Source organism: Molothrus ater, chromosome Z (genome assembly GCF_012460135.2).
Source record: "Molothrus ater isolate BHLD 08-10-18 breed brown headed cowbird chromosome Z, BPBGC_Mater_1.1, whole genome shotgun sequence".
In the NCBI taxonomy this organism is placed as follows: Eukaryota; Metazoa; Chordata; class Aves; order Passeriformes; family Icteridae; genus Molothrus; species Molothrus ater.
In genome coordinates, this window is record NC_050511.2 from 51,129,497 (window position 1) to 51,148,515 (window position 19,019).

Sequence of the window (19,019 nt, forward strand, 5' to 3'; positions counted from 1 at the left end):
TACACAATAAACCAGAGCAATTAATATGCTTATTTATTTGTCTTGCTGATAGATTTTTATGAGTACTACAATCACTGGGGTTTTTTTTAAAGCAAGATCTTTCATAACCTGAGACATAATTCTTCCTCCTCAAAATAAATAACATTTCTTTCGACACTTCCATCTCCAGCCTTAAATACATTCCCTTGATCTCTCTTATGTCTGCTATCAATGTCTTTAATGTCTGTGGATGGACTTCTTAAAACCCTTCTGTTTTTCCATGTTCAGCATTTCACAAAATCAGTCCATAATATGGACAATGTACATGACGTCCCCCCTTCATCTTTGCAGAGACACATGCACCCGTCTAAGACATGTCTGTGGATTGGAACATAAACCACTTTTATTTTTATTCCAATCCTTGCTGTGAGCTCCAAAGCATAGACCATTCTTTCTCTCCAAACACAAAGCCTCTTGGTAAGTCAGATAAGCTTCGGAGACTTAAAAAAGTCCTTTTCAGGTATTTTCCACATTTTCCAGAAGATTTAGGTATTTTTCAGTAGATTTCTCTTTCAAAGTCCTCAAAACCAGCTAGAATGTAAAACATTGTTCCAGGAAAAAGCCAGTTAGGCAAAGGCTTTTTAAAAACAAATTAAATTAACACACAATTCAGACAGCCTTTGCATTTCTAAGAAACTAATTTAGAGAAGATGCATGATAGCTGATAGATCCTACAATCGAGTATTTTGAGAGTTTTCTAACAATAACATATTTTAATTTCATGGGAACAGAGCTATATTAAGTAAAACTGCACCTACTATGCAGCAAAAACAAGCAGAGCAACAGTCTTTCCCATGCAGCTTTATACCTAAGTAGAGGAGTTTCACTCTATACTTTATGTCTATGTTTATGGGAAGAAAGTAAAACATGTTAAACAAAGCCAGATTTTGATTTAAACAATACTTGTAAGATTTACACAGAGCATAAGAGAACAATGCCTTTAGATCTGTGGCATAGGGCCCTGCTGTCATCTGTCAGTACATGGGAAATCTTGTAAAGCAAAACAAAATCAAACATTTTCATTCTAATTCTAATCTTGTAAAGCAAAACAAAATCAAACATTTTCATTCTAATTTATTTCTTTTCTTAAAGAAAAAGAAATAAAATAATTCTGATGGGTGATCTCTTACCACATTTCTGAGATATTAAAATGTTTTGTTTTAGTTTCAAAAATATAATATTAAATGCATTAACACACTCTGAAATGAAATATTGTCCCTTGCTCCCCTGCCAATTTAACACATCTCTGTAGTTTTGAAGTAACCGTGTTTATTCTTAGAAAAGGAATCTGAGTAATCAGGTAAAACATGTCTTTGGAGTACATATAGGCTGTGGTAGAAGCTCATAAATCCACCCTTAATCAGAAATGCAAATTTGCTCCTTTGCTTTATCCTATGCAGTAGAGACATCTAAGACATTAAAGCAATTATCCTTTTACTTGATTGAGAAGACCAGTAGCTGAAATATGGGGGTTTGGAGGAAGCAAATAATCTCCTAGATGGGTTCTGAAATCAAGAAGAGATTCCTTTAATTGTACATTTAGTGTAAAGAATTTTAAGGGAGGGGCATTTTTCATAATTACTTAAACTGAGTTATTCAATTGTGCCAAAGCTACAGGCCTCTAAATCATGAAAACATGAGGGAAGGGTTGGAGGAAAGTTTTTACTCTTTCCTGAGAACAAATTAAAAAAAAAATAGATTTTGGCTGCAAGCAGTAGAACTGGGAGTACTATTGCATTGTTTAAAGATGAACTAATGAATCACAGAAGTGTCTAGTAAATATTTTCAAGCTGAATCTTCTGGTTATTACGCATGCAATTAGAACATCAGGAAAAAAATCTCTAACATTAGCTGTCATTGTTGTGGTTCGTTTTGCGTTTGTTCTGTTCACCCCCGTTGTCATGTTAAAAGGTCCTGTCCTAACTCAGTTATCTGTCAATCCCCAAACCCCTCCCCAACTTCCATGGTTACGATATGTATCCTTTTACTTCTCCACCCCCGGTTGCCTGCCTGTCACTCGGCACTCCTGCCTCTTTTTCCAGAAGCTTCTGGCCAGGGTGCCGGGTGATTGGCTCAGGGGCCGGGGCCCCTCCTTTAGTTATGAATGATTGGTTTTGTCGTTATGTCAATCCTCAATGTATCCTTCCCTTCTCTCTCCTGATTTGTTACCCCCCTCCCCTCCCACCTTCTTTATAACCTGAGGTTTTCCTTGCCTCGGGGCTCTCAGCTCTCATCCCCTGGATTCATTGGGAGTGTTTGGTCCCTCTGGGGCCTAATAAACCTGATTGCACTGAGACCCTGAGAGACGCCTCTTCTTTCCAGCAGGTTGGAGTTCAGTGGCCAACGTCCTCAAGGCGGATTATCACCTTAGGCGCGGTACCCGGCTTCGAGTTGGGGAAGCGCCCCTTCAGCTGGAGGCAGGCTGGTCATCTAGCCTGGGCATGCTCTACTGGCCACACCGCTCCATGTCATGAAATAATCTCACCTTTTTTGCCTTCCCAATTACTGAGATGCAGTAGATTTGTATAGTTTAAACTAAGTAGATCAGCTATTCTCGATGTTTGCTCTACAGTCAAATTTATACATACATACATACACACACATTCATATCCTTAAATACAGAGATATATAGGTGTGTGTATACATATATATGTATATGTATATATATATATAGGCAGATTATTCTGGTACTAAATATATATGACTATTATATGACTATATACCTTTAGGGTTGTATATTTTCAACGAATAAAGTGGACTAATCAACAGCTCTAACTGAACCTATTTCTGATCTGCTGGGCTTAGATATTCTTAATGATATTTCTCCTTCTCAACAGTGCCTAGTTAAAAGATTTCTGTCCCTTTACCTGTCCCTGATCTATTCCTCTGACCTCAGTACTGCAGTTCACTTCCAGAGAAGCTTTTTGAAAGTTTGCTTTTGAAAGCTGGACTACTGAAATTGCCCTCGATTAAAAAAAGGAAGAATAGCCTGTCCCAAAGTGAGTAAAATCAGAAAAAAATACAGGATGATATAGGCACACACTCAAAAAAGGGATAATTTCCACAAGGACTTTGTAGGAAACCCAGCTAGAAACAATGTCCCTTTGCCACCCCACAATTACTACCAATGTCTTTTTATACTATGAACAAGGGAAAACAAGTAAAAAAGCTTTCTTTCATTATTATCTTCTGGTTTTTTGATTTACCTTTGAAATTTTGGGACTTCTCAAGTACTTTTTTGAAAGTAATGACAAAAATATATTCTGAACTGTGGAAGATAAACACCATGATGGTGCTCAAAAGATTTCCTGTGAAATAGCTCTGCAATCTACTTCACCTCAACATCAATGAAAATGGTAATTTTCCATCACTACAAACATCTTATTTCAATTGATGTATGCTGTTCATTTAGAAATCCCAGCTCGATCGTGTCAGTGTTTTTTTGTATCTGAAGGTAAAAAAATACGGAAATGCTCATTATTTAGCACAAAAAAAAAAAAATTGCCACCTTCATTTATCAAAATAGCCTCTTATAAAAATGTTGCATCATGGATGCTGTCAAATGCTTTCCTTTCCATCTTAAAAAAAGGCAGAACAGATTCAGACACTAAGACCTCTACCAGGTTTTCAGCAGAGTATTCATTCCCATGTAACTCTACCTTTGATGGTCTCAAGCTCATAAGCACATGTAAATTTATAAAAATTAAATTTATTAACATGTATCAGAATATATTAGTCTACATTTTCCAAACACTAACATACTGACACAACTACATTCCTACACAAACAGAGCCAGTGAACAGATGTCCCTGGCTGATATCAGGGTGGCAAAGCAGAGGGGAGTGTCTTTGCTGATTGCCTGACATTTAAGAGACTTGTCTGGTGCACAGAGAACCAATGACAGCTCCTCCTGCCCACTTATGGGAGGAAATGCCATGGAAATGCCCACCATATCAGAGCTGGCTCACAAATGGATGTGCCCCAGGAAAAACCTCAATTGCAAAATTCCTCACCATTTGCTATTTCTCAGCAAGAATGTACCACTACCCTTATTAGCTGCTGGCTCGTTCTTGCCATGAGCAATCATGGGAACATCCAAATATCCACTGCTCAAAAGGAAATGGGCTAACACAGAGTTGGCTGAATGCCCAGAATTGCAGCTAGCCCTTGGCACCTGCTCTGCTCCATACCAATTCCTGCTGGATATGTGCACAATGCCTGGGACAATATGGTACACACAGTGCCTCTCTCACCCAGAAGCAAAGTGTGCCTCCCATGACTTGGAGGCTGGTCCTTTGCTGGTGATCCCCCAGGAGGTAGGGTCCGAGATCAGAGAAGGAGATGTGAGTGCTGTGGCAGAGCCACCCTCAGCCTGCTGAGGCAAGCAAGCAGTCACTTCTACATTTTATTAAGTTTAGTCTTCAGTCCTCTTCTTTCACACAGGTACCCTTACTCAGGGTTTATAATGATGAGATTTCTATCACTGTAAAACAAGATTTCATGTATAAACAACAGTTCAGCAAATATTCAGTCATTTATTACCACAGCTGTCATGTTCACAGTAACTATCTAGATTAGCTACTTTGTCACCAATGACAACTGAATTTCTTGGGAATAATCTTTGGTTCCATACTGATTGGGCTGTTCTGCTCCTGTCACCAGCAGTTTTTCAGATTAATAAGTCAGACTGCATTATCCTTACACAATATGGAGTCTCATGCCACAATTATCTCTGCTGACTTCCATAAGAGTATTCCTGGTAGAAGTTACTTATTAAGGTTATCTGTCTACATATTCAGATTTCAGCATAGCTGTCTCCAGCTTGAATCACAAAGAGCCCTTTTAGCAGCCTTGCAGAACCACTAAGATGGTAATGCCATACTGTCTCAATCAAATGGGTCATTTCACACACTTTGGTATTTTTTTCTATATCATGTTACAGCATTTCATTTACTTAATAGGAAAAAAATATATATCTTGCAGCTTTCCCCAGTAACTTTTTTCGAAATGTTACCTTGCCTCACAATTTTTCATTTCTTATAAAATTTTACATTTTAGTACTGCTCATATTTTTTAAACTTAACTACTCCTTTGTGCTCATTCTCCCTCCTCATCTGCTTTCCTGAACATCCTCCTCAAGCCCCAGTTTGTACTTTCACTAGTTCCTTTTCAGTTTGTGCTATAAATGGTTCAACAAGCTGTTGACTATTTCCTCTGTGTCTTCATTTTTTTCCTACACTGTTCATTCTTCTATCTTTTCAATATAACTTTCCTCATACTTGGCAATCAATTCAAAACTCTCAGAAGCAATGACAGCTAGAAGTTGATCAAGTATCATGGAAGAACTAACACACTGAATTTGACGATCTCTTAAAATTTTTCTCAAACCCATTGGCTATTAAGTGCTACATAGTGCTAATTCAGATTGACTTTATTGTCATGCTCTTGCAAGGTAGACCTAAGTTCAGTGAAACAATATAATGAGAAAAACACTACAATTGCTTCTAATACAGAGTTTTCACTTGTAAGACATACCATGAAAATGTGTTTAATTACAAATCCAATGTAATTTCCATGATGCTAAAATGCGAGCAGCATTTGACCAGTGATTAGGTGCTCTAATTTACTAAACAAAATAAAAATGTAGTTTCTGTAGAACTGAACAAGTGAGATCTTCAGGCAAACTATTTCCAAATCAGTTAAGGTAGAGCTATTTGTTAGAAGCATGAAGAAAAATAAGAAAACTCATCTTTATGGAAAACACAAAAGACATGGGATTCCTAACTGACAAAATGCAGAACTGTTACCTTGCTTTTCATTTGCTTTACTTAAAACTGTACCAGTTTTTCACAGAAATACCAACAGAACCTGCCACCAAGTTGATGGATATGGACTGTCTCTTACATTCTTGACTGTTAAGCATCAGCATTTTAACTAAATTATGATTCCACCATGAGTGCCCTTCTTCTCTTAACCAGTAATGCTCATCACTATTTTAGTCAAACAAATTTAGAAAGAACCTCTACATTGGTAGGCTAAATTTATTAATTTGCTGAAGGCAAAGGCAGAGACTGGGAGAATGTAGAATGACCTGCTCTAGGAGAGGAGCAAGTCCAAGTCCATCTGAGGAACCTGAAGGTTCACAAGTCCTTGGAACCAGATGAAATACATCACTTAGCAAGAAGAAAAACTACAGCTTAATATTAAGAATGTGAAGGTTTCAACTTCCAGGGTAAGACAGGACTACCACAGGTACGACAGCAATACCATGTGCAGCAGTGCAGCTGCGAGAGAGACGTCCGGCTAGCTGGCCAGCACCGCTAGCAGCACAGGGGGCACTTGTACCCATAGCTCAGCTTCAGGACAGCGCCTCAGGCCAACGCCCAGCATTACAGCTGTAGGCGTTGCCTTGTGCAGGACGAGGCTGTATCAAAGCCACAACCAGTGGAATAAGAGGGCTCCAACTGCAGTTAATCCCGGCTTTAATGAATCCTAGAGGAGCCAGCAGGAGAAGACAGGGAGGGGGGGGGAACTACAGCAGTTTTTAAAGGGTGGAGGATGTAAGGGAGGTGCCAGTCCTTGGACCAATAAAGACACAGTGGGGAGTGGGATCCAAAGCACTGACATGGGGAAAACACCAATGGGGACAATTCTGAGGAGGGGCCCTGGTCCCTAGACCAATCATCCAACTCTCCAGCTGGAAACTTCTAGCAACAAAGGTGGGAATGGAGAGTGACTGGCAGGGCAGCAGGGAGGGGTTGAGGAAAGGATACATTGGTTTCTAGGGAAACTGGGGAGGAGTTTTAAAAGATACAACGACAACTGGGGTGGGGTTAGGGTGACAGACACTAACAGGGAGGGGAGGGAGAACCGGGGCAGAACCATTACCAAACAAGGGGGGAACAGAACAGTCCAACTTTAACAGAACACAGTGCAACAACCACGTTCCCATGATGGCAAAAAATCTTCACATAGGAAATAATATAAGGACTATTTTTCAAGTAAGGATTGAAATCAGCAACAGAATGAGGAACACCTATCTGGACTGGATGGGCAGCCATGCACACCAATTTTGTAGCTGAACGCAGATTAAAAGCATAGGAAAATTAAATACATCAATCTGTATAATTTTAAAAAAATATTTTGCATATTTTATTTATTAATTTTTAAAGGTTAATTGAAACTTGATGCCTAGCACAAAAATAATCACAGGTAACCTGTTATCTGGAAACCCTGATCTCCCCTTTTCTGCTGTGACATAGAAATACTTACCCAGACACTAAGAAATGGCATTCTTTATGTTTCCAGCTTTATGATGCATTTAAAACAAGTGCAGCTCATGTAACTTTGTCACCTTAAATCCACAGGTTTAGATCAATAGTCAGCAACAGGTGCATAGAAAGAAGGAAAAAAAATGAGAACAAAAGCAAAAAAATTTCAGGCTGGAGTAGAGTATACCTACAGACATAAAGCCTGAAACACAATTTAATCCCTAGAAAATTAAATCCCACTAAAATGAGAATGTACCATCTCCAGCATCCTTGAGGGCAAAGGAAACAATTCAGTGACTCTCCAGGTAGCTACAGAGAATAGAGATACTCATCTATGAAATCTTTTGTCTTGACTCTACGATTGTTTCTGGATGTCTTTCAATCTTTGCTTCAAGTACTGGGAATAACCAGTGGGGATGAGAGGAAGGACGGGCCCACAAAACCCATTTTTTCACCATAACCTTCATAAAAATCTGAACAAATAAACATGCACTCCTGCTCCTGGATCCTGAAAAGCTGTAGCATACTGAAAGAGAAGTGGAATCAGAGAGCCTAGAGAGCGGAGAGAAAATATTTTGATCCTCTACCTTTGTGTGTATTTGGGGTGTGCTCAGAAAAATTGCTGTATAAAAAACTATATAAAGATTAAGAGTCTGTATGTGTATGCATTCACATACACAAACACATGTACTCCCACCACCATTGTAAAAATATGAAACTGCGGAGCTCTTACCCACCCTCTAATACCCTCCACTATTTTTCCTCAGATTATTAATATGTACTAATATCAATATGTACCAATAGGTACTCCCACTCAGTTATGTGATAAAAGTTGCCAAGTTGTGAACTTGCAGGTGAAAAGCTATCTCCTACAGATCTTAAAAAAATGACATGGTCTTCAAATCTGCAGTGGTACACAGATCCTCTCCATGGCATTTAACCTTTTCTTCAATTTATGAAGGACTACTCAGAAGAAATAATGAGGCAGCTAAGGAGAAATGTTCCTTGCTCTGCAACATCTTAGTTAACTGTGTTTAACAGATGTACTGAACCTACCTCACTCTTGCTTTTAATTGCCATGACTCAGCTCAACACAATTGATATTACACTGAGCCACACTATTTCATGATGTTCCATATTGGTATAATACCACACTGTTTTCCAAAAAATTCAGCTGTACAAATAACTTTCTTTAATACTTTCTATATTCCAGAAAGTCTGTGAGCCATTTCAATCAAAAAGCACTGTACAATGTATTTAACATTCCATAGATTATTATAAATGCAAATCTGACAAATTTTCTAGTGAGCAAGCATCACTGAAGTTTGCAGTTGTCATAAGCTTGCAACCATACAACCCTCACAGATTCAGTTAAATGACATTCCTAATAAGTTGCATCATGACCCGAACTTCATTTTGCAAAATTTATGCTAGTAGCTAAAAAGAAATTTCTTAGTTGGACAGCTGCTATCTAAATTATTAAAATTCCTGCTTTGAAAAGAAATGTATTAGTGAAAAAAGTATGAGACTGCATAAATGTACTGAACAATTATGCCACTGAAAAGACACAGAATGAAAAGGACAAAGTTTTCATACCTCTCCCTAAAGGGGAAAAAAACAGGTAAGTTCATAAAGTGATTGTAGAGACTCAAGATTCTGTATTCATGATCAAACTTTATCATGTGTTAAAGCTACATAGCTTTACATTAGCCCACATGGTTTTACACAGAAAAACTGGCAGCTTCCCTGGTCTCTGTTTTACTTCGTTTTATTACAAAGAGTGCATAATGATGGTATTTTGCCTAGTTGTTCCCTTACAGACAGAATTGCACATTTTCACATTCCACATCAGAAGCTCATAAAAACATCTCCTTTTCTTCCTGAGGCATCAGTACTGATAGTAAGGACTCTATTTATGAATAATGTTAAGAAAACCAGTGCATAGGTTTGTCAGTCAACACCCTCAGGGTAACATCTCTCCTACCCTAAAAATCACCTTTATTTTTTCAGTATACCCACAGAGTATGTGGAAATCTTTTAAAGTTAAGAGTTGATTCCCTAAATCAACTGAACCTCTGTTGTGAACCTCTTTTCTTAGAAGTTCTAAAGAGCAAAGCAAATTAAAAATTCCCTACAATTCAAAATTATGAATGAAAATCATCATACTTTAAAACAGGATTGTTAAAAGGGAATTAATGGTAGGAACTATGAAGGGGTAGAAAAAGAAAATATATAAATGAATATAATCAATTAACAGTAACACCATTAAAAATCACTGTGCAGTAGCTCTCTGTAGGAAAGTCTGAGAGCCCAGTACTCTCATTCCCACTGAACTGAGGTTTCTGTTATACAGGCAGAACAGCAAATTGCTTCCTTTCTGTCTCAGAAACATTGCATTCAATTTTTCTGTAGTGTAGAAGAGTCTCAGTAAAACACAGTTCCCCACTGTCAAAGCCAAGCAAGCTCTTAGAAAGTGAGATAATGAGCTGGAATTTCTTTATGCCAAGGACCAAAGCCACATCTTGAATAAGCTCTCTAAGCTTTAAGTTGTTGTGTGAGACTCTTCAGCTGTGCTTTCTTAATAAAACAGCAGCTTGCCTATATTTTACATTGTGTCTAACGCCTGAGAAGTGCTTTGTGAATTGGTACTGAACTAGCTGCTCAGAATAGCTTAACGCGTGGGGAAACATAAAGACTTCCAATCCTATTTGGCAGTAAGCATGGGTTAATACAATGATATACTCAGTTTCTCTGAGATTGCAGTGCTGCTTGCCATACAGAAAGGGAAAGGTTTTGGCTCCTGGTAAATTTAATGTATGAAGTACAGAAATAAAAATCATGTGATTGTAGTTTGAGAGTTGAGTGCATCCACTGCTTCCCTGCATCTGAGAACAGACATCAGTTTAGCTTCAAATGTAGCCCTGAATGCAGCTGAAAATAGTCTTTGTGCTAATCTACTCAAAAACAGAGCATTCCAGGGTTCATTAGAATCTGCTCTAGAGATTGGTAATAGAAAAGTCAAGATGGTGCTGTGTGGTAGAGAGGGATGAGGCTCTGGGTGGTGGAACAAATAAAAAAAATTGTAGAAGAGCAGTAAGAATGGCACCTGTGCTACTGAATCAGAGACTCCACCACACACAATTGTGTGCACGGTCTCAGAATGCTTAGGCTGGAAGACAAAGCCTTGATAATTTACTGGGGTGTAACGGAAACACTGCTTACAGCCAGCTCCTAAAAGGCACCCAAAAAACTATAAAAAGTTGGTAAATGCTAACCAACCCAAAACCACTAGAGAAGCGGCTAGCTGGAGAAGGATTATCCCTCTTGGACATCCCGGCTAGCAATCCAGCACCTCTAGCAGTATTGGGGCACTATCCTGATTTCAGTGATCCAGGACAGCGCCTAAGGCAACCACCCTATGCTATGACAGCAGTGATAGCCTTGTGGAAGGACGAGGCTTGCAGCTACAAACAGCAAAAGAAGAGAGCAGATTCCAGCTGTGGTGAATCCAGCTTTCAAGATGCTCAAGGGAACCATCAGCTGAAGACAGATTTGGGGATGTTACAACAGCTTATAAGGAGGGAAGGAGACAGGGGAGGAGTCAGTCCTCGGGCGAATAGAATTTCAGAAGGGAGTGGGATACAAAAGATTGACTTAGGGAGAGCACTAATGGGGAAAACTTGAGGGTGGGGCCCCGGCCCCTGAGCCAATCACTCAACGCTCTAGCTGGAAGTTTCTAGAGAGAAGGGTGGGAGCCCTGAGTGACAGACAGGGCACTGGGGAAGGATTTGAGATAGGATACCTTAGTTTCCATGACAGCTGGGGAGGAGTTGGGATAACTGGCAGCACAAGGGAGGGAGGAGATAACCAGGGCAGAACCATTACATGAAAGGGGGGACAGAACAGTCCAACTTATACCGACACAACACAACAGAAGCAGACTTTTAAGATGGTATTTTCTGCCCTACATCTCACCCAAGGATTCATGTAAGGACTGAGTGGAGACAGAAAACATGTATGGTTTTTTTGGGCTAGACTGCCAGATGCATGTATCTCAGTCCTTATGAGTTTTTTGTTAGGAAAGGAAGAGCTTGGATGCAACTTTGCTGCAACACTGCAATGGTTTTTCCTCTACCATTTTTGTAGAGTCAAGCATTTTTCTTAGGATCGTTTACATGGAAATCTCTGGTGCAACAAGGGCTTCTTGCCCATATGGTCAGCAATGCTTCCATCTGTTCTTTAACCAGATATATTCAATCTTTTTCTAGCCACTCTTAAGGTCTCTTAAGTGGCCAGAGACAGACACTGCAAGATTCTTCATTTTGCCCTGAGCAGCAGCTACTGAGGAAATGGAGAATCATTTACTGAGGGCACAAAAGCTTCTTCAGCTAAGAGCTGAAATAAAACTCTGTCAGGCAGAATACAAACAAAAGCTTCTCTGGTGCCAAGACAAGGCCAGCAACAACACTGACTGACACCTGAGGCCTCTTTCTTTGTCCCCTGTCTGCATGTTCTCCAAGCCAAAGACTATTAAAATTTAGCCAAGCACACCTATGCATATCCAGGAGATGAGCAGCTTTTCATGCATGCTCCTCCAATTGCTAGTGCCCTCTTCATCAGTGGAATACAAGACTCAGGGTCATAGGGTCAAATTTGACTGTTACACTGGTTTTACAACTGCTTCTTTCACAATAATCAGAGTCTTAAAAAGTAAAACATGCAAAATCTTTTTTGACGAAGGCTCCAAATAGGGAGCCTTCTGGGTGTGCTTGAGATAATAAAAAAACTTACATTTAAATTTCTGAGCATCAGTGGTGTTTTTTAGTGCCTTATTTTAGATTTTATGTGCCTGAGCCCTACAGTAGATACAGTCACTCATGTTTATCATGCAGAACAATGCAGTATTCAACTCTTGCTAAAATGGTAGTTCTTACATCACTAAAAAAATTAAATCCAAAGAAAACCAAAATCTTCTATAAGATTTCCTTGAAAACTTCTGCTCTTTTTGGATATAGTTATAGACTTTCAAAGTTTCTTTGGGAAAACATTTCAAGTACACTGCTCTGATTTTAAATTATTTTACAGTATCCACTCTGAATCATTTCTTCCTCACCAGTGCAGTGCAGCAAAACTCCTTCAAAGTGTAAAAGCAAGATTTTTGATAGTTAAAAAAAAAAAAAATCCTTCACTTCTAAAGGAAAAGCAAAAATCAAATTCTAAATTATAGGCCATAAAAGCCTCAGCTGGGACTGAGGCTTTCTATAGCTAAGCAGAATGGTTTGACTATCTTCAACATGAAGAAATAATAAATGCCCACAGAGACATAATTTGACCATGGTATAGGAAAACTATTGCAAACTTAATAAGGAAGATAAAAGCCAGACACAGCTAAGTATTTACAATTCATGAACAAACACAGTTATTTCAGTAGCCCATATAATTTCTGTAGGCAGTCATCATTTTGCAAGAACCTCACCTCTGGTTATGCCCCGAGCACTTACATACTAATCAGCATTAGGCTGGGTCAGGCACTTAGAAGTGAGTTTGTCAAAGCACAGCACCTGCATGCTGCTGGCTGATTGTAGCTCATTCCTCTATTAATAAACAATACTGCACAGGGTGGTTAAAGAGTTGTACTAATCTAGGTGATAAATTGCAAACAACTATGGGAAGCACCTGAGGTCATTGAAAATTCTGCAGCACTTACACAATAGAGATGATCAGGCTTCTGGCCCTCACAAATTTCCACATGAAATAAATTAACCTTAATGAGAACCACAGCTAATAATCTCAGCAGGGGCTAAGGATTTGCAGAGCAGCCCTCCAAAACTTGTCCTCACTTCAAAGGCATGCCAGTGCATGACACAGTAGAATTTTTCCTCAATGCAAATCTTTTACTTTATCCAAATTTCAATATTTTTATTCATTAAATATTTATAAGTATATATGGATATAATTCCATTAGCTGTTTTTTGATGGTCACATCTTTCTACAGTAATTCTCTCTCTGAAAATGTTCTCTTTCTCTGGATTATCCAACCAATTTGACATCTTCCCAGATTTATAACACAGTCATTCTCCTATATAGCTATATCTAAATCAGCCCCAGCCTCTAAATGCAATGCTTTTTATCTTTTTTTTTTGCTACAACTACATTCTGACTGCACAAAGAGTCTTGGCAGCACAAAGAGCAAACAACTGGCCTTGAGAATCATGAAATAATACTGGTTGCAAGCCTTTTTTAAAAAGAGCTTTTTAATCAGATGCTGCTATTATTCTCTGAATGATACAGGGTTTTATTTTGGAAGTGATGTGGCAGTAAATGCAATTTGGATATTTTACAGAACAATGTTTCAAGGGCATCTACACTTAAACTTCCCACTATTACAATGCAGATACCAGTTATCACTTTCAAATATACAGGAAAGATCTTTTTGATTTGTGAACATGAAAAATCCAGCTTTAAACCTCTACTTTATGCAACTTTGGAACAGAGGCTTTCTAGATATCATGCAAATATCTTTACTGAGCTGAACACAAAAGGGGATACTGAACATAGTGAGATAGATGGAAAGGGAAGAGTAACAGATTACTGCCTTGGTGAGAAAGTGGCCAAATTAAACTATTCTGAATGGTGTTAGTTTATCATACAAAGACGTAATTTATTTCATTATTCTCTGTGGGCAGCTATAGCACCGCAAAACCCGTGCACATTCAAGGAGATGAGCACAGTGGACAAAGGACTCCTTCAGAGTGCAATATTTAATGCAACTTAAATTAGGCCTCAAAGGACCAATAGAATGTATATAAAATATAGCACTGACACTGAGCCACTCTGTTCACATGCATGTTTTAAAGTAATTGTCATCAAATTCACAGATGGCCCCAGAAGATTTAAATGCATTTTTAATACAGCATCCATACATATAACTTCTTTAAAAATTCATATTTCATTCTAATTTCTTTACATGATGCACAGGACAGAAGGGTAAGGAAAAGTCTACAGCTAAGACTAAACACTTCCTTAAGGAATAAAAGAAAATAGCTTTGTTTTCACTTCATTGTTAGCAATGAAGTGAAAGGCTACAACATTTTTGCTTCTGTTTGCCTCTGTGAATTTATATATGTCAAAAGAAGTGAAGAGAGTATGCATTAATATTCTAAACAGTGCAAAATTATGGGAAGATATTATTGCCTAAAAATATATTTTATATATTGTTATGTTCCTATGTATTTATGTGGTGAAAGAAACAAACAATACTGAACAAAACACCCAAAGCCCAAATATAAACCTGAACTCAACCCATCTCTAATAAAAAAATTTACCTGTATAAAAATCACTCCCATGACAAACACTAATTCAGTGTAAAACAAAATAGTATGCAGAAGTTAATTATAAGTAAAACATTTTAAACAGGAAGAGCCCACCTATATTCACAAATTTGCTGCTATAATAAAATAAAAAAATTAATATATAAAGCTTGTTTCCCATTTTTCAAGTAACTATGCAAAGAGATAGATACCTAAAACCTAGAATCAAAAACATGAAAAAAACGTGATTTTGAAATTCAGAATTTTGAAAATGATCAGTACACAACCGAAATTATTTTGAAGAAAAAAAAAAAAAAAAAAAAAGGACAAAAACCTATCCTAGTCCAGATGGTGATGAAGAGAATTAAAGACAAAATTTGGGAGTAAGAAGTGAGGTCTGGACCTTCAAGATTTGACTTTATTGGACACAAAGCAGAACAGACCTTAACCAAAAGTAGAGTAAGGTCAAAGCTCTTCACTCAACTCTAGTGCCACCTCTCAGACATATAGGTGCTGTAGTGTGTCAGGCAATTCCAAACTCCGTGTTTTCCACCAACCATCAACTTTAATGGTTTTGACTGAATGTGCATGTGATATCAAGCTACTAACTGTCAGAACTAGTTGCACAGACAAATCCAGATGGGATGAACAATTATAGCCCACAGGATATTTACTCCTCCTCTAAGTCTCAGTCTATGCAACCTTCTGTGGACAAGGATCACCCAAGTGTGTAATGAAGGAATGCTCACAAGCCATGTGGGGACACTGTAGTGAAGTTTACTTTTTGAACCATCTTATTAAAGGTCTCTCCTAAATTTGGATTTTGTTCTCAAAACCAACTCAAAATAACCAGATCAGGCAAATGGTTAAATTAAATTTTTGCAGCTTGGCTGAGTCAAGGGATTATTTATTGCAGTCTATGAGGAAGCAGCAGTTTGAGGAGATACTCTAAATCTTTTCTCTGGCTTTTGACATTAATTTGAATTCTACTGAGATACTTTTCTACCTCTGTAGTCTGCAGGTTTGTTTTATAATTTGTCAAGATACAGATAAATGTAAAAAATCCTTTATGCAAACTTACAGAGAACTTAGTACCCTTGTCTAAAAAGTCCATTTAATGCAAGTTGTCACAGTAGTTTAGTTAAAAAGAATTGCATATCCTATGGGGGAGGTCCGGGATCTCTCCTCTTTTGCATGCACCAACATGGGCAACTTTTGAAAAAGATGCCTGACATAGTCACACATTTCTAGCATTTTATCTTGAGTTCTGTCTTCTCCTATTTTGATGGATTCATCATTTGGGTATTCACACTTTACTGGAAACTGCAATTAGAGCAACACAATCCTGATGGTATTGTAGATATAGTAGTTCTTGAGCATTTAGCTGGTATTTTTGAGAATTCTTAAGTTTGTAAAACAAACATCATAACCAGACATCACCACCCACACTTTTTCATCAAGGAGATATTGACTGCACTGTGCCAAATTGTTTTTCTATTTTGAGAACACACTTGAAGCTGCAGATCCACATATTTAACAAGTAGTAGTGGCATTTATGATTAGAGGGTTGACATTACATGAAGTAATGGCTCTTTTCAGTAGTCACATACTCAAAGATACTTACAGAAAATTATGGAATTCTACCTTCTCACATTAGTTTCAACTTGAACTGAAACAGACCTTGGCTTTTAAAGTTTTAAGAAACCAATCTGAAACCTGAAGGCATAATCCAGCCTTTAAATGACATGAAAAATAAGGGAACACTACAAAACCAAGCTCTGCCTCAGTTCTGTTAAAAGGTTTCTTTCAACCAGCAAGTTTTCTAGCAAAATTAATTTTCTAGCAAGTTTTTCTAGGTCTGAACAATAGCTAATTTCCTTCCAAACAACAGATAATTAAGAAGGTACAGTAATAAAAAACCCAATTCTTTGGACTTTGGGAAGGCATAGTGCAATGACCTGAAGGCTCTTCACCTACAGTTTCAGAAAGTCCCTGTTAAAAATGCACACTTCAAACAATCATTTGGTGTATCATAAGTTTATTTAATAGCTGCAGTTTTGTGTGAAAATGTGAAATTCAAATCAGTATTCATGTGAGGGTGAATGAAGGCCATCATTACAAATACAAAGAGTGTTGTGCAGTAAGTGTCCAAGGCAATTCATAGTTCAAATGATCACCAACTTTTACTGGAGCACTGACAAAAGCTTTCAAGCTTGCTCCACTCCTCTTACTAACATACACCAACTACTAAGAACTAGTCAGTCTCCATGGCTCTTGAAGCCTACATGATGGTCGCTAACGCAAGAGAAAAAAGGTGATCCACAGCTCCAGAGGAGGCACAGTTCAGTGCTGTGGGATGACACGAGATCAAGTGCTCTGCTCATCGCGGTTTTCCCATCAGCAGCCGCTTTGAGAGATTCCTCTCGTGTTCCAAGCCTCAGCTTCCCACATGAACCCGGGTATACATCTGGGAAAAAGATTAACAAACCAGAACTCCTCCTCCACCCTTTCCGTCGGAAGGGCCCGGTTTGATCGAGGGAGCCGAGGGAACCCCCGGCGCCGCACGGGGGTCACAGCCGGGAGCAGCGGGCGTGACCCGCCCCTACCCCACGGCGGCGGGGAGGGCCCGCGGCACCAGCCGGCACCGCCCCCTCCACCGGGGCCGCCTACACGGCCGGCACCAGGCTCTTCTTATCCAGCGGCTGCTCGTCCTCCTCGAGCAGCAGCTCCTCCAGCTCCCCTTCCTCGGCTCCCGAGGCCTCGGGCCCGCCAGCGGCCCGGCAGCGCCGCAGATGCCGCAAGGCCCGGCGGTGCTTCTCCTGCAGCCGCCCCAGCTGGGCGCGCAGGGCCTCCGCCTCCTCGCCCGGGTCGGCGGGCGGCTTGTCGGGGCCGGGCCCCAGCAGGGCCTGTCGGAAGAGGCAGCGGTTCTCGCGGCGCAGGCGGCGATTCTCCAGCCGCAGCCGCGCGTTTTCCTGGCGCAGCCGAGCGTTGTGCCACTCGCGCTCCTCCCGTTGCCGCAGCGCCTCGCTGTGGCTGGCCGCCAAGTCCGCGTAGCGCTCCGCCAGCTGCTGCGGCGAGCCCCGCGACTCGCCCCGCCAGCTCTGCCGCCCGCCGCCCGCCCCGGCCTCCTCCGCGGCCCCGCCGCGCCCGCCGCTCCCGGCGGAGGCAGCGAGCACCGCCCGTCCCCCCCGCGCCGCGCCGCTGCCCCAGCGCCCGCCCACCGCGCGCATGCGCCTCATCCGTGCCGCACCCGCCGCCGCCCGCCCGCCCGCAGCTGCCGCGAGCCGAGGGAGGGCTCCCGGTGCATGCAAATCGGGGCGGGGCCTCAGCCCGCGGGGCGGGACCGGGCGGGGCGGGGCGGGGCGGCCCCACCGCGCCCCCCTGCTGTGAGCGCGGGCGGCCGGCAGGGGGCGCGGGGGCGCCCCGGGCCTGGAAGCGTGGGAGGGCTGGCCTGGAGCGGCCCTCAGGCCCCGGGGCGCTGCTGCCGTCACACCGGGCCGGCCGGAGCCACCTCCAGCCTGTCCTTGAACGGTGCCAGGGCTGGAGCAGCCACAGGTTCTCCAAGCAACCTGTGCCAGTGCCTCTCAGTAAAGGTCTAAATGATAACCATTTATTTAAAACACTTCGAAAAGAAACAGCAAAGCACTGCAGGACATAAATAATCTTAGTTTTACTGTACTTTTGCTGTGACTCCTAATCAACAGAAATTAACAATTATTTCCTGTACTAAGCCGTTTTCCAATAAGAGATTGACTAGGGCGTTTCAGAAGTTCTGCATGATACGTGACTGAACCAGTTTTGCATTGAAGGAAACATGTTAATACCTGTTTATGACTCAGTACTTAATGTTGCTGCTTTGTAAATTTATGAATTTACCCACCCATAAAACTTCAGTTTGAACTATAAGCTGAATCCAAAGTAGCACTGAAACTCTTCCATGTGTGTGGAAGTACACCAGGGCTTTGCACTCCAGAAAAAGAGTGGAGAGGGTAACATAGAGCTTGAGCTTTTGCTGACCAGTAAATTAAATTACAGTCATCATTAATGGAACCTTTGCTTTGATCCAAATTCCTCAAGTCTTTCAGAGAATGTTGTATCATGGGTCTCAATTTTGTTTATTCATCTGTGTTAGTTTTTTCATGTACCTTTATTTTATGCTGGAAAATACATGCATATATACTTGCATGAGGATTGATAGTCTATATTCTTAGAAAAATTAGGTAGCATATCAGAAGACTATTTTTACTGAGTTTCAGATTCCTTTGACAATGTTTAAACGCTAATTTGGTGTTTTTAGGTTAAAGACAGTGACAGAAAATTATTTGGATTGGGGAAAGATGATAAGTGAACATAGAAAAACTTTCATTGTGAGATAGGATTACACTAGAAAGCATGAAGG

The 19,019-nt window shown here is 40.4% G+C and overlaps 1 protein-coding gene across 1 annotated transcript; it reads right to left on the reverse strand.

Moving 5' to 3' along the window:
• Positions 1–16,641: 16,641 nt before the first annotated feature.
• TUSC1 (tumor suppressor candidate 1) lies at positions 16,642–17,859 on the reverse strand. Its single transcript, XM_036404026.2, has one exon. It carries the CDS (start codon positions 17,857–17,859, stop codon positions 17,287–17,289), a length of 573 nt encoding a protein of 190 aa, XP_036259919.1. The 3' UTR covers positions 16,642–17,286.
• Between the last annotated feature and the right edge of the window lie 1,160 nt (positions 17,860–19,019).

Bases quoted from the DNA above. Each gene is read 5' to 3' on its own strand.
- TUSC1 (XM_036404026.2), bottom strand. From the start codon at position 17,859: ATGAGGCGCATGCGCGCGGTGGGCGGGCGCTGGGGCAGCGGCGCGGCG.